The 14064-nt window shown below is 43.0% G+C and overlaps 1 protein-coding gene across 10 annotated transcripts in view; it reads left to right on the top strand.

Annotated features, from left to right (window-relative positions):
* The window catches only part of TANC1 (tetratricopeptide repeat, ankyrin repeat and coiled-coil containing 1), a 230649-nt gene that overhangs the window by 136635 nt on the left and 79950 nt on the right, over positions 1-14064 (top strand). For 9 of the 10 annotated variants that reach the window (XM_059167243.1, XM_059167240.1, XM_059167238.1 and 6 more), the window contains one exon: positions 7025-7129. The exons of the other annotated variant lie outside the window; for it this stretch is intronic. In XM_059167243.1, coding sequence (XP_059023226.1) covers positions 7025-7129 — 105 coding nt within the window. Of the gene's footprint in view, positions 1-7024; positions 7130-14064 lie in introns of those variants that run through there. 10 annotated transcript variants of the gene reach the window in all.

The following is a 14064-nucleotide window of genomic DNA, read 5'->3' as shown; positions in this document are numbered from 1 at the left end:
GGCCTTTCTTCTCCTTGTCCTTCAGTCAGTCTGCTCAGCGGCTCACCACAGGGACCCTAGGTGCCCTTTGTGATGGTCGTCCTTTGGGTAGTGGAAGCAATAACTCCTCATTCTGGCGGGGGTTCCTCCTGTTTTCTCGGATCCCTCACAGCGCTCTTCTTGTTCCAGTGGCTGCTTTTCAGGGTAGGGTCTTCCTCGACTGTCTGATCCTAGTTCGTATCTGAAGAGCAAAGAGGCTGATTGAAAGTGCTGGCTACGTGTTGAGGACAGGCTTTGTGATACCGTGGTTGGTTGGGGATGTGCCATTTCTTTGAGGGGATGTGCCCAACTCTCACTTACTGGTCTTTTCTCTTGGTGACTTTCCCCAGAGCGGAATCCTCTGATGTCTTCTGCCCTGGTGTGCGAGATTGCTGTCGCTGGTCTCACAGCTCGGGGTGGGGGGCATTGGGGACCCACCCCAATGGCCCACCAGTCTACATGTGGAATTTTTCTTAATCCCAGTTTTTTAGTTTAGCACTTAAGAGTTTAGCTCTTGAGTCTCTGTGCTCTTGGCATTAGGCCTTTCCAGGATGAGAGGGAATGCTTCCTGGTTCTGAGGGTCTGACTCTCCCTTAAATAGATTCTCAAGCCCTGATCCTGCGTGGCCCCATCCATGCCCCTGTCTTCAGAAGTGCCTCCCATCTCTGAGGCTGAGCTGTCCCATCCCCTACCCTAGAGCCGACCTTTTCTAGCCCACTCAATTCACTGCTCCTTGGCAAACTGTTTCCCACTCTCAGAAGTTTGGTTTCTTGCCTGCGGTGTTCTCCGCTCCCCATCAGTCTCTCTCAAATCCCTTTACTGCAACTCTAATCATATTTTGGAAAGGAGTAAAGGCAAACGAGTGTTCATCTGGTTATTTAATGGAAAGTGTGCAAAGAGTCTCTAATGAGCGATAGAGAGGAGGAAGGAACAAAACCTCTATAGTTATAAATTTTTCTTGTTTTATAGCATTTGAGGTTCAGCTGTTTGTGGAAAGCATTTTAAATAAGAGGGTCATATTGGAGAGCCATTGCTTGCACCAGCATGCCTTGTTTTATGGAGGTTTGTTCTATCACATTTCCTAGATGTTGCAGTTTTGAGATTGAAGATTTGTGGCAACCCTGTGTCCAGCAAGTCTTTTGGCACCATTTTTCCTACTGCATTGGCTCACTTCATGTCTTTGTGTCACATGTTGATAATTCTTGCAATATGTCAGACTTTTTCATTACTATGTCTGTTACTGTGACCTGTGGTCAGTGATCTTTGTTACTATTGTAATTGTTTTGGGGGTACCATGAACTGTGCCCGTGTAAGACGGCACACTTAATTGATCAATGTTGGGTATATTCTGGCTGGGTTCCATCAAATGGCCATTCTCCTGTCTCTTCCCTCTCTCCTTGGGCCTTGGTGTTGCCTGAGACACAACAGTATTGAAATTAGGTCACTGAATAACCATACAATGTAAGTGTTCAAGTGAAAGGAAGAGTCCCATATCTCTTACTTTAAATCAAAAGCTAAAAATGATTAAGCTTAGTTAGGCTGAAAGCCTGGCCTCTTGCCCCAAAGAGTTAACTGAGCTGTGAATGCAGAGGAAAAGTTCTTGAAGGAAGTTGAAAGTGCTACTCCAGTTATACCTGAATGATAAAGCAAACACAGCCCCATCGCTGATACCGAGAAAGTTGTAGTGGTCTGGGTCCAAGATCAAACTAGCCGCCACATTTTCTTAAGACAAAAGCTAATCCAGAGTAAGACCTTAATTTTTTTTCAGTTCATGAAGGCTGACGAGAGATGAGGAGATTATAGAAGAAAAGTTGAATGCTAATAGAGATTGGTTCCTGAAGATGCCATCTAGGACGTTCCTAACAAAAGAGAAGTCGATGCCTGGCTTCAAAGCTTTAAAGGGGACAGGCTGTCTCTTGTTACGGACTGATGGAGTTGGTGACTTTAAAGTTGAAATCAGTGCTCATTTGCCATTCTCCAAATCCTAGGATCCCTAGGCATTAATATAAATGTATTCTGCCTATGCTCTATAAATGGAACAACAAAATCTGGATGACAGCACATCTATTTACAACATGGTTTACTGAATATTTTAAGCCCACCGTTGAGACCTACTACTCAGGATAAAATTCCTCGGAAAATGTTACTGCTCTTTGACAATGCACCTGGTCACTCGAGCTCTGGTGGAGATGTCTCAGGAGCTTAATATTTTTGCGCTGTTTAACACAGCGTCCATTCTTCAGCCCATGGTTCAAGAGATAATTGCAACTTTCAGGTGTTATTTAAGCAATATATTTTGTAAGACTGTAGCTGCCCCAGATAGTGATTCCTCTGATGGATCTGGACAAAGTTAAACTGAAAAGCTTCTGGAGAGGATTTACCATTCCAGATGCCCCAAGTATATTCATGATTCATGGGAAGTGGTCAACATATCGACATTAACAGGAGTTCGGAAGATGATTCCAGCCCTCATGGAGGACTCTCCGCGTTCAGGACTTCAGTGGAGGAAGTAACTGCAGATGGGGTAGAAGTAGCAAGAGAGCTTGAACTGGAAGTAGAGCCTGAAGATGGGACTGGACTGCTGCAGTCTCATGATTAAACTTTAATGGATGATGGACTGTTGCTTTTTACAGATAAACAAATAAGTTTCTTGAGATGGAATCTAATCTTGGTGAAGGTACCGTGAAGATTGTTAAAATGACAACAAAGGATTTTAGAATATTGTATAAACTTAGTTGATAATGTAGTAGTTGGATTTAAGAGGTTCACCTCTAGTTATGAAAGAAGTTCTGTGGGTAAAAATGCTGTTAAACAGCATCACATGCGACAGAGAAGTCATTCATGAAAGCACCAATTGATGTGGCAGACTTCATTGGATTCTTACTTTAAGAAATGGCCACAGCCACCACCGTAATCAGAGCCAACAACATCAAGGCAAGGCAAGGCAAGGCAATAAAGTAATTCTTAATTAAGGTATACACATTGATTTTAGACATAATGCTATCGTATATTTAATAGACCACAGTGTAAACATGTCACCTGTCCTGGGAAACAAAAAAATTCATTTGACTCACTTTATTGCAGTATCTCCAATATTTAAAGTATGCCTGTAACCACTGTAGAATATCTCAATTCTTAGTAAAAGGGATGATCAGAGACAAATATGAATAAAATATTTGTTGACTATCCCAACATATCCTATCCCAAGGATATATGGGGTAGGTAGATTGGAGCCTGTAAATAGATCTCCTGCTTAGATTTGCTGTTACTATACCCTGAAGAGTTAAGGGGAGCAGAAATTTACAGGTATCTCTTGAGCACCCCTCAACCTTTGATTTGTTATCCCTCAACCATTGAGGGGTGGTTGCTGTTTGGGACAATTTGAATCATTGGGCAGGTCAATGGGTGACTAGGTGGTGGTGGAAGTTTCTGTTGTTCTGACCTTTTCTAGGACTGCATGTTTCATCTGGTTTCTTGCTTTTATCGGTGCCATGTGCTGGTTGAGTACTCGGGCTTCAAACCTGCATGGACCACAGAACTAGTGTTTTGCCATGTGTGGGCCACAACAAACCTTTTTAACTAATTTGAGTGTTAGTTTCTTGACCTAAAAATGCAAGTAGTGCTCTTCTCCCAAAATTACTACCACTGAATGAATTAATGTATGTAAGTGCTTAGCCTCGTGTGACCACTGAATACATGTTCTCTTTACTTTGATATTCCATATCTCCTTTCCCATCTAGCGCCACTGTTTACTATGCCAGGTGCTAAGCTAAGCCTGGGAATCAGATCCATGTCTTAGCTCTCCTGGATGTTCCCCTTGGAACAGGAGGCTTACTTGGTCATCTTACATCTTGAGGATATTACTGAGGCCCGAGCTGGGGAGGGAACCGTATTTGAACCTAGGTGGGTCTGTCCAATTCCAGAGGCTCTGCTCTTCACACTCTGACTCCTTAGTGTGAAGTAGTTCTTACAGGTAGCAGTTGGCCTCCGGGCTGAACACGGTGATAGAGCATTAGATGGATAGGCCTGGATGCTTTATGAAGGCTCTGGATGACATTGGGGTTCATTGTTCCAGCCATTCATAAAAACCATTGTACATCCATGTGAGATGTCCCATGTTTTAGGACTACTCACTGTCAGAGACTATTTTTGAAGGATATATGGGGTAGGTAGATTGGAGCCTGTAAATAGATCTCCTGCTTAGATTTGCTGTTACTATACCCTGAAGAGTTAAGGGGAGCAGAAATTTACAGGTGTCTCTTGAGCACCCCTCAACCTTTGATTTGTCATCCCTCAACCATTGAGGGGTGGTTGCTGTTTGGGACAATTTGAATCATTGGGTGGTAATAATAAAGGGCTTTACCTCCCCAGAGTCCTTTAAGTGGAAGATAGCAGATGGTAGGGGAAAAGATCCCTGTGATCTCTTGTACCACAGAGAATAGGTCAGGAACCAAAAGTGTAGAAATGTTCTTGTGCTTGTCCTGATTCCATTTTTTCCTGCCCTGTTAGAGCCCTTCTTCCTAGTGTGTGGCTCCCCCATAGCAAATATGTTAAATTTCCCTTTATGCCCCTCCCCCCAGTCTTCTCTCCATGAATATTTATATAGGGTATGTGTAGATTTTAGATAAAATCTGAGTAATGCTTTGTATTCTGCTGCAGAGCCTGCATCCTCCTTTCATATTGTGAACATGTTCTCCCTCTTCCCCGTAACCGTTCCAATTTAACCTTTGAAAAATCCCCTTTCGGACATGGTTAAGTAAATTATGGAGACGGTCATGCGATTAAATACTGTTAGCCATTTAAAAACCATGATTTGTCGGGCGCCTGGGTGGCTCAGTGGGTTAAGCCGCTGCCTTCGGCTCAGGTCATGATCTCAGGGTCCTGGGATCGAGTCCCACATCGGGCTCTCTGCTCAGCAGGGAGCCTGCTTCCCTCTCTCTCTCTCTGCCTGCCTCTCCACCTGCTTGTGATTTCTCTCTGTCAAATAAATAAATAAAATCTTTAAAAAAAAAAAAAAAACACCATGATTTGTCGAGTTTGAGGCACCATCCCTATTTGTCAAGCACCAGACGCTGCTTTGATAATGTCACCTGTTTTCATGTGTTGTCCGTTGTAGGCGCTGGGAACTGGGATATTGTTAGACTGATGGAGATGCTTATGCGGGAAGCCTTTAGATGGCAGCATCTCTCACCACAAACCACAGTCTGAACAGAACTCCTTGGAGGCATATAGTGTTTCATGCCCAAGGACGCTCAGGACCCGCCTGATTCACAGAACCAGTGTGTAGTGATGGAGCCGAGGCCCTGGAGGGTCGGCTGAGCAGGAGGGAGGGCTGTGGACCCCTGGCTGCCTCTCTTCCCACCAGCTTTTCCCTCACTGCTGTGGAACATGCCCTGCCTCTGTGGCCCTGTAAAAGCGTACTTTAAGTATAAGGCAGCCAAGGAAAATGAAAGTCGAGTGGGTGATTCTGGGCCAAGTGTAATGTGATGCTTGAAAGGAACAGACAGGATGGGCAACCTTTTCTTTTTTTATGCGGCTTCATTTAGATGTAATTCACATGTCCTACAAAGCACGCATTTAAAGTGTACACTCTAGTGGTTTTTAGTATATTCCCAAGGTCGTGCAGCCATCACCACTAATTTTATTTTATTTTATTATTATTATTTAAAGATTTAATGAAATTGACAGAGAGACAGTGAGAGTGGGAACACAAGTAGGTGGAGGGGCAGAAGGAAAAGTAGGCTTCCCACTGAGCAGGGAGCCCAACATGGGACTCGATCCCAGGATCCTGGGAAACGACTGGAGCCGAAGGCAGACACTTAATGACTGAGTCACGCAGGTGCCCCCACCACTAATTTTAGGACATGTTAATCACTCTAAAAAGAAGTCTCCTGCCCTTTAGCCATCAACCCACTAGCTTGCATATCTCAGCCTCTGGCAGCCATTCATTATTTCCATACATTTGCTTGTTCCGGATATTCCATACAAATGGATTCCTATAATATGTGGTCTGTGGGGACTGGCTTCCTTCACGTAGCATCGTGTTTTCAGGTTTCATCCTGTTGTAGCATAAATCAGGACTCCATCCCTCTGTGTGGCCTAATACTGTCCCCCTGCATGGACAGATCACATTTTGTAGTCATCAGTTGATGGACGTTTGGCTCTCGATATTGCTACCACGAGCACGGGTGTGCAAACTTCTGTGTAAATGTGTGTGAGTAGAGAAGCGGAACTGCTGGGCCATTTAATAACTGTGTGTGTAACCTTTTGAGGAGCTGCCAAACCGTTTCCTGAAGTGGCTGCACCTGTTCATTCCCGCCGGCATGTGAGGGGTCCATTCAGCCTTCCTGAGAATTCCAGATCTTCTGATGATAAGTTGAGGTTGAGGGGAAGGTGAGAAATAGGACCGACGGGCCTCTTGTGTCCCCAAGTCGCACGCCGGATGGGCTGCTGTGCCTTTTTGAAGGCGGCTCTGTCACGTGCCAAGAAAACTGTCGCCTTCCCTGCCTCACACAATTGCAGTGCGTCACCAGGGGAATAAAATTCCGGTGCTCCGTGGCCGCCCAGAGTGTGTTGATGTTTATAATCCTTGCCTCCTGACTTCGGAGATAGCAAGCAACCCAATCGTCTTTGTCCCAGTTAGAGACAGATTCCAAATAAAAAAACCCTTTGCCAGAAGCTGTCCAGGTTTAAACATGTCAAAATCCCTTCCTTGATGTACACCAAAGACAGCTGTCGCGTCCTCACAGCAAACGCGCGGCTTCTGTTTTTGCCAGAGTTGACATTCTCGAAACTGAGCTTACCCATTTCTGCTCTGGCAGCCAGGCTGGACGTTCCCGCGTCTGTGCTGGAATGACCGTGTGTGTGTTCAAGGGAGGAGAAGGGGCCGGCTCTTCCTTGAGGCATATTTGGGTCCTGGTGAGGACACACACACACACACTGTACATGCCGAAGCTTTGTTTGCGTCTGGAAAAAATTAGCCACACTCAGATCTTTTCCACCACAGGTCCCGTCAGGAAGCCCAAGTATGTGGAAAGCCCCAGAGTGCCTGGAGATGCAGTTATAATCCCGTTCCGAGAAGTGTCCAAGGCAGCAGAGCCCAGTGAGAATGGTAAGAATATATTTTCAATGATTCCCTTCCCCTCCCCCAGAGGATTTTACATAATGACATTCCATTTCTGAGTGAAACTGGAGTGCCTCTTGTAGGAATGCTTTGCCAAACTGAATGTGTTTGGGAGGACTCCCCCCTGCCCCGGCCAGTTCCAGAGATGTGGTGAGCTAATGTAAATTCTTGGATTTATATACACCGGTAGGAATAGTTGAGTGGGTGCATATGCATTATTTAAGGATTGAGCCTTATTTCCTCTCAATTTTGACCTCCCTAGCGTGGGGAGATAAGGAAAGCCAGTCGTAGACGGTTTCCAGCACGCTGCTTTGTTTTGCTTTTTGGTACTCCACCGTTTGGAGAATTCAACAGGCTTTGGCTGAAAACCTGACACTTTCACTGGACAAGTTTCTGATAACTCGCCTTCTTAAAAGCATTTGATAGCTTTTGAAAGCTTTTTGCTTTTTATCTTAATTTTCTTTTTAAGATTTTATATATTTATTTGGTAGAGACAGCGAAAGAGGGAACATAAGCAGGGGGAGTGGGAGAGGGAGAAGCCGGCTTCCTGCTGAGCAGGGAGCCCGATGTGGGGCTTCATCCCAAGACCCTGGGACTGTGACCTGAGTCGAAGGCAGACGCTTAACCAACTGAGCCACCCAGGCACCCCACTTTTTGTTTTTTAAGATCTAAAGTTTTTCTTTAGGGAATGCTGAACTGAGAGTATCCCCCCCCCCAAAAAAAAAGCCCAAATTAATTGAAATCTTTTAGTAAAGATATTTTATATCTTTTTTTTTCCTAGATCTGGAAATAAGTGTAACAGACATTACAAACTGTAGTATTTCATAGGTATATTAATTGTTCTTATTTTTTAAATCAGTTAGAGGATTTTCTATTTGTTTCTTTCCGTGGTATCAAGGGGTCCCCAGCTCATGATTCTATGATCCTTTAATTTGTATGTTTTGAACTTGTATCCCATTTCCCTGCAGAAACATGTGGTTAGGAATCCTGACTTATGTAGAGAAGCCCATTTTACCTTCAGTGTGGGTACAAGTTTATGTAGTCCTGCTGAAAGAGAAAGCTCATCGATACTTCCCCTTTGGCATACTTAGCATCCTCTTCCTAGCTGTGGGTGGTCAGGGGTACAGCTCCTTTATGTTCTAACCGCTGTGTTTCTTTCTTTTCTTTCTTTTTAAGATTTTATTTACTTATTTGATGGACAGAGATCACAAGTAGGCAGAGAGGCAGGCGGTGGGGGGGGGGGGGGGAAGCAGGCTCCGCATGGAGCAGAGAGCTCGCTCGAAGTGGGGCTTGATCCCAGGACCTTGGGATCATGACCTGAGAGCTGAAGGCAGAGGCTTTAACTCACTGAGCCACTCAGGCGCCCCTAACCACTGTGTTTCTGTGGATACATAGGATGGAGTGGTACAAAGTAGGACATGGTAGCAAAATGGAGTAAGGAGGGTGGTGGTGAAAATAAACCTAAAAATGAGCTGAAAAGAGGAGTTGGCAGAAGGTAAACCTCAGCAGGGGGCGTTTGGAATTGGTGGGAGAGGAGAGGGGGCCAGGAGCTGGGCGTTGTGGGCAGGGAAGAGGTGTGTTGCCTGCGTCTTGGCATGAGAAATTGTACCCTTTCCCTTCCGTCCAGGCGCCGAGCTGTTTGGTTTGGGTAAGAGGTTCCCACTGGGATGGTGCTGAGGAGTGCAGGGCGCCAGGTGCATGGTGCTGAAGAGGGGAAAGGCCCCGGTGGTATCTGGCCGTTCTAGAGACTTGAGGACCCTGTTGGTGGTGAATTCATGTGTGAGGGTGTCCATTTTCAGATCTCTTCTCTCCTTTCTATGCTGGGTTTTGAAAGAAAAATAAAGGCTTTGTCCTCTGAAGTGAGTATCAGTAACCAGATTTACCAAGCTCTTTGCCCATTTCAGAATAAACCCCACCTAACCCTCATCCCCACCCTCCGAAGCCTTTGAAGTCCTGGTCATTTATGCCCTTGGTGTTTTGACTGGCCTAGACCGCATGATGTAACCTCCTTGAGGTCCTGTGTAACATTTAGGACTCTCTCTGGAGTAAGAATGGGGGAGAAATTTAGGATTTGTTTTGGGCAAAGAAGAGAGGTTAAAAAGTTCCCATTGTCAACATTTCTCCTCTTGCCCGAGGCGGAATCAGCTATCTTTCTTGGGGGAGGCATTCTCCTGCTTGGCTGCCGGCGGAACTAATTAAAGTGTCAAGATTGGTCTTGCTAGCATGTCCTGCAGTTTGCACGTGCACTCACTCCTGAGACCCGAGCCCTCAGATTCGGCATTGTCTATCTCCGAGGGGACTGAACTCATGACATATCTGGGCTGTGACTACAGACCAGAAGTTTCCAGAAGTTTGGCCTAGAATAAGAAGTAGGGTGCACTTTGCCTTTCAGTGTTCAGGCAGAGAAAGAGATACGGTTCCTCTTTGTAAGCCTATGGCCTTCTGTGGATCGTCATGATGTTGGTGGAAGCCCCCGCAGTTATCCACTGGTTCAAGAGAAAGTGGTTGCTTGACACAATTCAGCTCGGCAATTAGTAAGGGATGGTGTGTTTTGTAATCCCCGTGGAATCTTTTACATTTCAATAGGGTTAATTAAATCTGCCATATTAAAGTGTAAATTTTATATCCAGGTCAGTGAACCTAAAGGAGAGGCTGGAGCAGAATACAACTAATTGAGTTTGGGTATTAATCCAAGCACACACTAATGTATGGTAGACAGACCTACTCTCTAGGGTTGACTATCCAGCATTATCACTTCAGTTTTGACTTAAAATTTGGACTTATGCTTTTCATATTTTCTTTGGGAATTTTGTTTTCTATCCTTAAGATGTTTTTCTGGATGCTCTCAATGACAGCATTTCAGTATTCTCCAGACTAACAAACTATTGAAAACAGCTCTTTGTGAAATGCTTTCAGAATTTCCCATAGGCTCACGAAATATTGAGTTACTCCTAAATGTCTGAAATACCCTTCCCGGACTAAGCTGCATTTTATGGTTTAGCACCATAAATTCTTGATTCTTAGCTATTTGAAATTTAAATCAAAGTAAAGCAGAACCATAGAGCACTTTGAATTTGTTCATTAATCTATAAGTAATTTTATTTATGTGAATTTGCATATCTTAGCCATCTGGAAAGTGGGTTGTAGGATACGGGCAGATGAATATCTTTATTATATGCAAAGAATCAATCTGTTAAAGTTTACATTTACCTGGGAACATTTTTAGAGAAATATATTCTACTTTATTTAATATTCTAAAATATTTGGGAAAAATAGCATTTTTCTACTCTGGAGAAAAAAAAAAAGAGTGACTTAATCAGTTCCTCAAAATACAGTCCCCCTTTTTCTGTCAAATAGTTCTAATAACTAGTGTGTCGTACAGAATATGTTTTCACAAATGAGCTTCCTATTGCTAAACCAACATATTGTTTGGGGGAGAATGTCATTCGCCTACAAGACAATACCTCTGCCTTTAGGGAAATTTTTTAAAAAAACAACAGATAAATTAGAGAGGATTATTAAATTGCAGTAGGATTCACAGCTATATTTCTTTGAGTTAGGGGCAACCATAATCCATTTAAGTTTCCTTCCATCTGTCATTAGCTACTTGAGCAAGCTTCGATGGGGAGGGGTGAGAAAGTTTTAGTCTAGTGAGTCATTGCTTGGTGAAGATCAATCTCAAAATATGATGAAACTTTTCTTCTGGCATTCTGTTAGCAAGTAAAAACTAACAATATGAAACAGCAGAATAATGACATGCAAAGCTATCTTGGGAGGAGTGTCATTTTTTAGATATGTTTAAGTAAATACTGACACCTTATGTTTTTGGTTATTATTTCAGACATTCAGCTTCTTAGAATGGTGATACGCCATTTGACTAATAGTTGATTAAGGTGTTAGTTAGATGAGAATTCAGAAAGGGGATGTGCCTGGTATGTGTGCCATGGAAAAGTGGCCAGAGGTAGGGTATCCATTCATTATGCATTTCCTTAAGTAAATATTAATTCTGATGCTGTGAAACGTGCTATATTAGGTGCTATTTGAGATGTGTTATCAAGCATAGGTTCTTTCTCCATGGAGCCTTAGAGTCTGATTGGGGATTAAAGACCTGTCTACATGCAGAGTGACTGTAATACAAGGGGGAAAAGTACTGTTGACTAATCCAAACTGGGTGCCAGTGGAGGAGCTGAGCTGGGAAGGATTTTTTATTTTTATTTTTTTTAAGATTTTATTTATTTGTTTGACGGACAGAGATCACAAGTAGGCAGAGAGGCAGGCAGAGAGAGAGGAAGGGAAGCAGGCTCCCCATTGAGCAGAGAGTCTGATGCGGTGCTCGATCCTAGGACCTTGGGATCTAGATCATGAGATCATGACCTGAGCCGAAGGCAGAGGCTTAACCCACTGAGCCACCCAGGTGCCCCAGGATTTGATTACTTTAAGATTGACCTGACAATAAAGTATAGGATACAGTGGGGCAGGAAAGAGACTAGGGTCAGGAAGATGGTGAGGAAGAGATTTCATTAGTTTGATAAGACGAGTAAGGTCTCAAATTAGAACAGGATTGGGAAAGAAGAGGTGGGGAATAGGAAGATTGTGGAGAAATTGAATGGGCCTGGAAGCCAGAAGAGACAAAGCTGATGACTTCAAGGCTTTGAAACAATATTCAGATGGACTGAAAGAGGGAACCGTCCATTTCGGTTTGAGTTGTTTCAGGTATATTTTGCTTGAGATATTAGTGGAACATCTCGGCACAAATGCCCGCTGAACAGTGGAAAATCAAACTGGGTCTCAAAAATTCTGGGTATGGACTTTTGTTTAGAGGGAATGTGATGAAATGAGGGTGTGTCAGACTAGGGAAAGGGTCCTTAGGAGAAGAGAACTGAGAATGGGTAGAAGAACCCATAAGACCATACAGTAAATCCTGGAAACTAAGGATTTCCTCTCTGAGTGTCTGATGTGAGAGTTGCCACTTTCCTCTTTGTAGGACAGTGTATTTCCAAGGTCAAAAATTACAGGAAAATCAAAAGAGGAGATCAGCCTTTTAAAAAGACAAAACTACCGTGCCTACCAGGTCTGGTTCAGGAGGCTAGTGAAGGTGAATGACTTTAAGTTGTAGGTAGGCGAAAGGGAAATGGAATTGGTGGGGATAGACCATTGCCTTTTTACCCCAAGATTTTGAGCAGGTAAGGGGAGATGAGAGATCAGTTAATAGGTTGAGAGGTGTATGCAGCAATCATTTTTTATTGATTTTAAAGAAAAGGGACAATTTAGTACAATTGAAGACTTAAAGCAGAGATTCTCAAAATGTAGGTTGCAGACTTCTAGGCATCCCCAAGCCCTTCACGGTGGTCTGTGAGGTCAAAACCCTTTTTGTAATGATATTAGGATGATATTTTCATATCTCTTGCATTGACATTTGCACTGATGGTGCAAAAGCAATTGCTAGTAAGACTTCTGATGCATTGGTGCACGTTAAGGTAGGGGCATCTGCTGTTCTAGAGCCAGATGTAATATCTTCCACCACCATGCATTAGCATTGAAAATAATAACTCAGTAACATCCCTGACAAAGCCCTGGAAATAAGGTTATTAAATCTTGTCCCTAGATTGATCATCTTAATAGTGTGTGTGATGAAACGGGAAGTCTCCATAAAGCACTTCTACTGCATGCTGAAGTATGATGATGGTCTCAAAGGAAACCACTTGTGTGACCATTGGAATTGCCAGTTTTGTAGTGGAACACCATTTTTACTTGAAAGAATGACTGGCAAACCATGGTTATTCAGAATTGGGTATTAGGCACACATTTTCTCAGAAAGGAGCAAAATGAGCATGTCATTTCAATTAAAAAACACTGAGAGGGATTCCTTGCTAATGATAAAATCTGACCTTTCAAGTGAAAAATTAAGTTTTGAGAATTTCTTTCTGTCACTTTGAGCTTGATGGCTTCTCAGGACCTTTCATTTGAGATGCAGTGATATTAATGTGATATTTTGGTCTTCCATAATAAAATGTGTCAGCTCTTATAAGATCTGCAAAACTAGTATTTTCCAAATGACTCAATGCAGGATGTTAAAAAATCCTGCATGGGTAAAAATCCATTTGACTCTTAGACTGTTGACTTTTTGCTGTAACCCAGTACAAAAAGTGTATTCATACAGATTCAAAGTCAACAGTAGAACTAACCTTTAAGAAATTGCTACTTGTCAAGTTTTGGTGTGGTATCAAAGAAGAATATCTGTAATTAATTGAGAAGGCTCCTCCCTTTCCCAGCTACATATCTCTGAGGCCACCGTTCTTCACCTGCTTTAACCAAAAGAATGTATCACAACAGATTAAATGCAGAAGCAGACACGAGAATCTAGCTGTCTTCTACTAATCAGACATTAAAAAGAATTTGGAGAAGTGTAAAACAATGCTATTCTTAACCTTTTAAACTGAAAATATTTTGTGGGGTATCTGGCTGGCTGGGTTGGTAGAGATGTAACTCTTAATCTCAGGGTTCTAAGTTCAAGCCCCATGTTGGGTGTAAAGATTACTTAAAAATAAAATCTTTGAAAAAAATATTTTTTTCTTAAAAATGTTTAACTTGTAGGTTTTGTGAACTTATGATGAATTGATGTAGATTTAAAATGATTCTTTTAATTTCTTTAAAAAAATTTTTAAATTAAAAAATAAATTTTTTTTAAAGGCTTTTATTTATTTGACAGAGAGAGACCACGAGAGAGCAAACACAAGCACAGGGAGTGGGAGAGGGAGAAGCAGGCTCCCCACAGAGCAGGGAGCCTGATGCAGGGCTCAATCCCAGGACCATGGAACCATGACCTGAGCCAAAGGCTGACGCCCAACCAACTGAGCCACCCAGGCGCCCCTTACTTTTAATTTCTAACATGATAAGTATCAATGGCTCACCTATACCAAAGG

This window comes from Mustela lutreola, chromosome 3, assembly GCF_030435805.1.
Source record: "Mustela lutreola isolate mMusLut2 chromosome 3, mMusLut2.pri, whole genome shotgun sequence".
Classification (NCBI taxonomy): Eukaryota; Metazoa; Chordata; class Mammalia; order Carnivora; family Mustelidae; genus Mustela; species Mustela lutreola.
The sequence above is the reverse complement of the archived record's forward strand: the minus strand, read 5'-3'. Positions and strand labels throughout refer to the sequence as shown.